The sequence below is a fragment of the Meriones unguiculatus genome, chromosome 11 (assembly GCF_030254825.1).
Source record: "Meriones unguiculatus strain TT.TT164.6M chromosome 11, Bangor_MerUng_6.1, whole genome shotgun sequence".
In the NCBI taxonomy this organism is placed as follows: Eukaryota; Metazoa; Chordata; class Mammalia; order Rodentia; family Muridae; genus Meriones; species Meriones unguiculatus.
In genome coordinates, this window is record NC_083359.1 from 41,282,058 (window position 1) to 41,291,340 (window position 9,283).

Below are 9,283 nucleotides of genomic sequence, written 5' to 3' on the forward strand. Positions count from 1 at the left end.
TGGAGATCTCTTAGGCAGGATCTTCACTCACTTCCCCTGTAGAAGCGGTGATCCTATGAAACTGTGTGGGCCCACGAAGAACGACATTCAATTCAATCCCCGTGCCTCCGGTTCACGTTGGGCACCAATTATGTCCCGTCCAGCTGGAGTTCAACGAGTTCCTAAGGAGGGGCGAAAAGAATGAAGCAGAGACAAGGAGACACAAAGAATGAGAGCAAGTCTATAGTCTGATCTCACTCTCATTTATTTGAAAAATTTCACACAACTTTATACGGAGAAGGCAGGAAGGGAAAATGTGTCAGCAATATAGTTTACAAAACATAACAGGGTGATTGATGATGATGCAGAACACCGCAAGAATGTTTACCAAAAGAGATGCTACAAGAATGTCAGCTAAGATATCCCAAAATGTCTAGCCTGACGCACAGATGTCTCATAGGTTCCGGAAACGTAAATCTCTCACCTACGACCTTGTTGCAGCTGTCTGTAACTTTTCACTAGCTGGCCTTGGCTCCCGGCACATACGCATACATACAAACACAAATACACAAACACACATGTGCACATACAAACACACACACACATATACACATACACATAACCACCCACCCTACACACAAACAGGAATTCTTTCTGTTAGAAAGTAGGCACAGTTTTTGTGTGTGTGTGATGTAAAACTATGAATCTTGAGCAAAACATGACTGAAAATAGAAAGTGAACTTTAGTTCTGTTATTCTAATTGCTCAGAACCTGCAGCATATTTTGTAAACACACTTCCTCACCTTCTCGTTGGCTTAATAAAGAGCTGAATGACCTATAGCAAAGGCAGGAAAAGAAGGTGGAACTTCTGGGCAGAGATAGAAACTCTGGGAAGGAGTCTGAGGCAGGAAGTTTCATCAGCCAGATGCAGAGAAAGTTGGACATACAGTACTGAAGAGAGGTAAGGAGCCAAGTGGCAGCACAGAGCTTAATGTAAATGGGTTAATTTACCTTATAAGAGCTAGTTGGGAACAAGCCAAAGCTAAGGCCAAGCTTTCGTATTTATAAAAAGTTCCCATGTCACTATTTGGGCAGCTGGCAGGTGGGGACAGTCTCGCTATAATTGGCCCCAAACATTATACTTAATTTTCCTGCCTCAAACTGAAGATGATACAGCATCGCTGATCACTGCTAAACATGACCAGACACAAGGGAGCAAAGGTTATATTGAACACACAGGAATACAAAAATTTCATCTCCGCATCGGTAGACACAGGCTCAGATCACAAAGGTGATAAGAGGCGCTGTTGTGAAAAGTGCCACCTGGGGTCTGGGTCTCCCAGTGTGGACTCATTTCTGAATCCTGTACATTTTGAACCACCATTTTGCATGTAAACTCTGACGGTCTCCGTCATCGTTGTTGGGTCCGAAGGGGCCAAAGGTGGAGGCGGAATTTCTCTCTCCTCATCTCTAATGAGGCTCTGAGGGATTCTGGTCCCAGTGGCCAAAGAGACTCCTGTAAATGACTGTTCTGTGATTATTCTGAACATTTTTCCCATTCGGAAGATCAAGAACTCAAACATCTGCTCTTCCCTTGCTTAGGACTTGCCAGTGTTTCGAAGACACCACAAAGCTGGTCACTGGGTCATGGAGAACAGCCCTGGACAGCACCAACCTCTCCCCAGGTAAGGTTACAGCAGTGGAGACACAAACATTCCATTAGTCAGAGATGAATTATTTTAGAAACCTCCTTGTAACTTCTCCCAGAGGCCGGAAGCCAATGCAGAGGCCCCAAACCCACTGCTTATCAGCTGCGATAAACACAGAACTAACAACCCATTTCTCTGGTGTTGTTCTGAGGTGTGTGTGTCGGGGGAGGATGAGGGTTGTAAACACATGCTGGTCTTAGAGACTGTGTGGCCTCAGCGATGCTCAGGGATGCCGATGGCAGGGCTGAGAGTTGGGGAGCAGATGTGTGGTCAGGCACATCACTCTATGAGCTGAGGGCAAACGTGACCACGAGTGGCACCCCATCACGTCGTGACCATGCCCATCTAGGTGTTGACTTTATGGTCTCCGATTCACCTGGGCTCACACTCATGAGAGGCACCAACCAATCCAGCGTCTCCGAGTTCCTCCTCCTGGGCCTCTCCACGCAGCCCCAGCAGCAGCAGCTCCTGTTCCTGCTCTTCCTCATCATGTACCTGGCCACCATCCTGGGAAACCTGCTAATCATCCTGGCCATCGGTACAGACTCCCGCCTGCACACCCCCATGTACTTCTTCCTCAGCAACCTGTCCTTCGTGGATGTCTGCTTCTCCTCCACCACTGTCCCCAAGGTCCTGGCCAACCACATCCTCGGGAGTCAGGCCATTTCCTTCTCTGGCTGTCTCACGCAGATGTATTTTCTCTTTGAACTTACAGACATGGACAATTTCTTGCTGGCTGTGATGGCCTATGACCGCTATGTGGCCATTTGCCACCCCTTACACTACACAGCAAGGATGACCCTTCAGCTCTGTGTCCTGATGGTGGCTGCATCATGGGCGACTGCCAGTTTGAATGCCCTGTTACACACGCTGCTCATGGCTCGACTTTCATTCTGTGCAGACAACATCATCCCCCACTTCTTCTGTGACGTGACTCCCCTGATGAAGCTCTCCTGCTCTGACACACGCCTCAACGAGCTGATGATTCTTACAGAGGGGGCTGTGATCATGGTCACCCCATTTGTCTGCATCCTGATCTCCTACATCCACATCGCCTGCGCCGTCCTGAGGGTCTCGTCCCCGAGGGGAAGGTGGAAAGCCTTCTCCACCTGCGGCTCCCACCTGGCTGTGGTCTGCCTCTTCTATGGCACCATCATCGCCGTGTACTTCAACCCCTCGTCGGCCCATTCGTCTGAGAGGGACACGGCAGCCACTGTGCTGTACACCGTGGTGACCCCCATGCTGAACCCTTTCATCTACAGCCTGAGGAACAGGGACCTGAAAGAGGCGCTGTGCAAAGTGGTCCGCAGGAAGATACTCTCTTTCTGACTAATGTATCCTGAGTCTATGCACCACTCTCAGGCAAGTAAATCCACCTCCTGGGCAAGGCGCAATCTATTTTTAAGAAACAGAAGTAGAATAAATGTGTTTGGTAGACGCTTGCCCACAAGTGTTGACACAGTTTAAACCTCACTCCTCTTACTGTGTGAAACACTATTCTATGATAAGGGTGTTTAGCGGACAACGAAACTTCCTTTCTAGCCGGGCTGCAGCTTAGCAGAATCAGGCTCACCCAGCACATAGAGCGCCATGTTTCTTCCTCAGCACCGCAGAGCAAAAGGAGAAGAATGAGTGTTCCCTTTCCTGGCAAAAATATCAGGACCACTTTGGAAGCCTCTATTTCACAAAATCTTTGCATTTCCCTTTTGAAAAATGTTCTCGGGATGCAAAGCACTCATTTCCTCAGCCTGGCAGCACGCTACTCTCACGAGGAAGCCTTGAAAATGCAATTATCAGTCCCTGGCCTGACTTCGGCCAGTTAAAACTGAATGTCCGACTGGGACCTGGGTTTCTAATGTGTTTTCTGGGTTGGCAGATAATAAAACTGAATGGGCCTTACAACTGGGCCAGACACCCTCAGGGAAATCTGTAGGGGCAGGAGCAGAGTGCTCACTGGCAGCTCTCTGTGGCCTAACATCTGCTCGCCGGGCCTGCTGGCCCCGCGCTTCACAGTCGATCTTCATTACACCGGATGTGTTTTAGTCTCTTGTCATTTGGTTAGACAGCTCTCCCTTACTGCGGAGGCAGCGTGAGGTGTGCCTTTGAGTTTGAGTTCCACAGGTGCTGTCCACATACCCAGAACGGCTGCCTCCTTCTTCTTGGGCAGCTGCCCCCACACTCAAATTCTCCTGTTCTTTAGAGCCTCTTCGGAGACTTTTAGGTTAAGACAGCATCCGTTTCCTTCCCCCATCCCCAGGAAAGCCATAGAGTCACTGTGCATGGGGGACCATCTAGCTGCTCTAGGTGAGATGAGAGGGTGTACCTTGGGTGCCCTGAGCAAAGCCTGGATCCCGACGCAAGCTGAATAAGAGATCTAGCTTTGATGAGGAAGTGAACAAACGGGCACACGCTTCAAATCTGTATTAAGTGGGTTAGGGACTTCACAAACTCTATTTTGAGCATAATTGCTATTGCGTCCAAAATAATTATAACATGTTCTAGAGCAGAAAATAAACAATGCTGGATATTAGGTGTTAATCCAGTTTTGGAAAATACAAACTTTTTTGAGGGTGGGTTAGGGAGAAGGTAGTCAATGAAGTATCTGCCACGCAAGCATGAGGAAAAGCCAGGGACAGTGGCACGTGTCTCCCACCAAATGCTGTGGAGACAGCCAAGTGTCTTTAAAACTAAGAGAGCGATTGAGGGAGACACAGGAAGTCGATCTCTGAATGGCACTCACACGCACGTGTCTCCCTCCATCACGGGAGTGCTCACCCACATCCACACCCACACACCCATACCTCACACACAAAAACCACAAAGAAAATAGAAGCATTTTTATTGCTCATTATGATTGTTAAAACTTATAGAAACACACCAGAAAATAAATAACACAGAACTACCTTGTATTCTTCAAACGACTGTCTAAAGACACCGAACGTTGGCGAGGATATGGAGAAATCGGTACAGTGGAATAGTGTTGAAGACAATGCGACAACAGAGCAGTGACACATCAGGGAGCCACCGTGAAAAAGCCACCACTATAGCTGATTTTCAGGTAGAAGTATTGCCTGATCCAACCACTAACTTAAAGGTTTAATCACGTCTGAAATCACAGTCTCAAATGAATATTCACGTGTGTTCTTAGCATTAATAATAATCATTAATATAATAATAATTATAAATTTTACTATCAAGCTGGGCTTTAGAGATGGCTCTGTGGATAAAGCATTTGCCACATAGTCTGAGGACCTGGGTTTGGATGCCTACTTACCACGCAAAGCTGGACGCAGTACCCTGAGTCTAATCACAGTCTCTGCAGTGAGGTGGGAGGTAGAGACAGGAGCATCCCCAGTTGGTTCTGGGCCAGCGACTCTGGGATACACAGTGTCAAACAATAGGAGACTGTCTCAAACAAGACAGAAAGAAATGCTGCATGCCTGGGGTTATTATCTGACCTCTACATGAGTGCCTTGGTATTGGCACACACACACACACACACACACACACACACACACACATACACACACACACATCCTGTTCACAATGCCCACTAATGGATAAACAGTAAAACAATTGTGGTTCATGCATACAGTGTAATATTTTTCAGCCCTGAAGAGAAAATTTTGATGTGCTACAAATGGTAATTGCCGGGGACTGGGAAGAGGGAAATAAAGAATTGTTACTTGTAGGGTTGGAGAAAACCCTGAGCGAGTCGGTCCTAAGTAAACGCGTGTTTCGACATGGGCATTGCCTGTGGAGGATTCCAAGGCCAATCGACCCGCGGACGGTTGGCAAAGCTGTTTGCCACGTGGTTCCACACTCAAGAGGGATGTCAGACCTTGGGGGTCTCAGTGGTGCCGAGACTGGCAGCTGCTGCTTCCTTCCTCTGGGATGTTTTCAGCCTGAGACTGCTGGCTGCACAGACCTCCTGCCCAGACCAGCTGACCCCTCCCTCGGTGCTGCGCCTGATGAAGACATTCCAGGTTGGGGTGCTGGTGGTAGAGGTTAGAGAATCCCAGCTGAGCCCATGGCTCTATGTGTGTCTGTATGTCTTTCTTTCTTTGCTCCCTTGACACCCCTAGCTAAGGTTCCCAAATGCAGTGCTACTTAATTGGAATAAAATTTCAATAATGCAAAATGAAAAGACTCTTGAAGAATAAATACTCAAAAATGTGAATGGGTTCAACGGTGCTGAGCTAACTGAAAAAAATGGGCAATGTTTGCTGCTTATTTTACTATAAGCGATATAAACTCTGCTTTGAAATGGTAACATATTTTAGAATCACAATGTAATATACAACGTAAATGAGGAAGAAAATGAAAGTCACTTGTAAAAACACATGATAATATCAGTGAAAGTAATTTTTACACAAAGTGGACCTCAGGCGGCATTGAATGAGGCGTGTCCCCCACAGACTCGGGAACACTTGGTCTCCAGTCAGAAGTTTAGGGGGTCCAGCCTTGCTGCAGGAAGCCTGTCTCTGGCATGCAGGCTCAGAGCAGCAGGGCCTCTCCCCTGCTTCTAGTTCACACTCTCTGCTTCATGTTTGAGTTGAAAGATGTGAGCTCCCAGAGACTCGCTCTTGCTGCCCTGCCTGCTGCTTCCTGCCATGCCCCGAGAGGATGAACTCTCATCCCTCTAGAACCGTAGGCCCAAATTAACTCTTTCTTCCAGAAGTTGCCTTGGTCATGGGATTTTATCCAGGAGCAGAAAAGTCATGAATACAAGTTGTCACGGCAATATTTTCATGCGCCCTTTACACAGAGTCTCATATCTGTGAGAATCGAGTGTGTACCCATGGTTGTCCTTGATCTTTTTTTTCCCTTCTTTTTCTTTCTTTCTTTCTTTCTTTCTTTCTTTCTTTCTTTCTTTCTTTCTTTCTTTCTTTCTTTCTTTGTTTTGTTTTTCAAGAGAAGGCTATTCTAGACTTGCTTTGTAGACCAGGCTGGCCTCACACTCACAGAGATCCATCTGCCTCTGCCTCCCAGAGTGCAGCCACCTTGATCTTAAACTTCTGATCCAAAGGGCTGGAGTTACAGGCTTGAACGGTCTCACCTGGTTTCCGTGAGACAGCCGAGTGTCTCGGAAACTGGACCCAGATCCTAGCGCATGAGAAGCAAGCGTTTTACCACCTGACATCTCTCCGTCTGGCTTCTCGCTTCTACTTTTTGTGTTCCAATGTCATTAGCCATCTTAGTGTGGCTTTTATCATTGCCTAGTACCTCATGATGTCCACTGTAATTTCTTGGACTCATTCCCGACCTTGAGCAAATTCTGTTGCCCCTACAAGCAGGAATGACACTGCAGTAAAACCTCGGGCTCACAGAATTGTGCGCACATCAACACTGCCCTAGACAGCTGGTACAAGCCACTCAACACCAGCGGCAGGAGCGGAGTCACAGGCCTCAAGCCAGCTATCTCCACCAAGTCACGCTAGCTTTGCTGTTGGGGTCTCATGCTAGCCTGGTGGACAGAGGGCCCCCAGCCTCGTTTGTCAATAGAAGCATGTTTGAATTTTGGAAAAGTCCCATATTCACTTGTGGGTCATCTGTGTAGCATGGCCGTTCTTTTTACATGACTTAGACAAGTTCTGATTGCTCAGGAACAGTGTGCCTTGCCGGCCTTCCTGCGTGCTGGGCTCGGCAGGCCTGTTCCTGCTCCTTCTCACTGTCTGAGCCGTGACTTTGGGAAGCTGGGATCTTCAGTGTCAGGGACTTCTTTATGGTGTCTTTCCTGACGTAACATCTTTTGTTAAAGGGGAAAGAGCTAGAGTCTAGAGTATCTTCTTGGAAAAAAAGACCCTGCCTCCAACCAGGAGATAACACCCAACTCACCTTACCCTCCTCTGCCCAACGGCAGGTTGGTAACCTGGCATGGAGTGAGAGAGTGGGGCTCTGAACGGCAGGTGGCGGCTTTGGTTCTTTTACCATGAGAGACAGTCTAGGGTTGGGGACCACCAAACCTGGACAGTCAGCAGGTCCCATGAGCTATCCCCAGTCCACAAGCTGTGCATCCTTTGGGTTCTCCCCTGCCAGCCCTCCCTTCCCATTAGGATGGCTCACAGGCTCTTTGGGATTCCAGTCTCCTACCTCTGTGGATTGGGACAGAGTGTGAGTTTGGTTTCCAATCTGGATATCCTCAAAACTCGAGGTTGCCTAGGACCTGCAGTGTGTGAGCAGGTGTGGCTGTGCCGAGCCCTTGGCTGGGGGCCCACACCATGTGAACAGGGATGGGTGTGCCAAGCCCTTTGCTCTAGCACTGAACAGGCGTGGGTATGGCTGGCCCTTCGCTGGGGCGTAACAGCAGGTATGGTGCACCAAGCCCTTTGCCTCTCCCTCTAAGCTGAAGACCTTGGCTGAAGAATTTGGGTGCCGTCCACCAAATGTTCCTGAGCAGGATAGTTGTCCCCAGCAGAGCAGAACTGAGAATTGCGGCATCTTTAACAGGAACCTGGTTGTTGCTGTAGATCAGAGGATTACACACTTGCACAGGATTGGAGGATTAGGACTAGGATTAGTACTTGTGAGAGAGATGTATTAGAAAAGACTTAATTTTTACTTATGTCTCTCTCTCTCTCTCTCTCTCTCTCTCTCTCTCTCTCTCTCTGTGTGTGTGTGTGTGTGTGTACCTATAGAGTCTAAAGGAAGGTGTCAAGTCCCCTGGATCTGAAGTTATAGGTGGCAAAGTCCCTAGACCTTAGCACAACTGACTCCATGATGTAAGTACCATTTAGGCCATAAAACTCATCCTATAGAAAGTACCAGTTGCCAAAATAAAAACAAAGATCTAATTCATCAGTGTCCATAGTTCTGGAAAAGTCTTTAAATATACTAACCTTATTTCTTAGATTCTGCAGTTCCATTTCTGGCCAACTGTTCTTATTAACTGAAATATGTCAACCTGGAACATGTTGTTTTTTTGTTTTGTTTTGTTTTGTTTTTAATTTTTGTGCTCACCCTGAGAAAGGCTCGGTGCTACAGGGATCCCGATCACTCAGTGTAGTCACTATCTGGCTAGTGAGACTTTCTGCTGGAGAGATGGTGTGGAGGTTAAGAGCACTGTCTGCTCTTTTTAAGGTCCTGAGTTCAATTCCCAGTAATCACTTGGTGGCTCACAACCATCTATAATGAGATCTGGTGCCCTTTCCTTGGAGTAGAGGCACACACGCAGTCAGAATACTAAACAAACAAATAAATCTTTTTAAAAAAGACTTTATGTTGGCTTAAATATGTGTTTGAGCTGTCTTCTCTGGCGCATGCCCCACAGCACTAGAGGGCTTTATGGGTGCCGGGAACCAAACAGGTCCCAGCAATGAGCCATCTCTCCCCGGCTTTGTTTCCTGAGACAGAGGCTTCTGTAACCCGGTGACCCTGAACTCCTGTCCCTTCTGTCTCCATTTCCGGAGCCCTGACACTCCAGGTGTGTACCGCACCGTGCCACAGAGCAGTTTGTTGTGAAAGAGTGGGCCTGGCTCATCCCCGTTTCTTGCTTCCTCTTTGGCCCTCTGAACTCTTCTGCCGCTGTTCAGGGAAGCTGTGAGGTGAGTGAACCACAACCTAACTGAGCCTTCTTGAGAACCCTGGTCCAGACC

The 9,283-nt window shown here is 47.8% G+C and overlaps 1 protein-coding gene across 1 annotated transcript; it reads left to right on the plus strand.

Annotated features, from left to right (window-relative positions):
• The first annotated feature begins 2,075 nt into the window (after positions 1-2,075).
• Positions 2,076-3,017, plus strand: LOC110545970 (olfactory receptor 1361-like). The gene has a single exon (XM_021632463.1). It carries the CDS (start codon positions 2,079-2,081, stop codon positions 3,015-3,017), a length of 939 nt encoding a protein of 312 aa, XP_021488138.1. The 5' UTR covers positions 2,076-2,078.
• Positions 3,018-9,283: the final 6,266 nt, after the last annotated feature.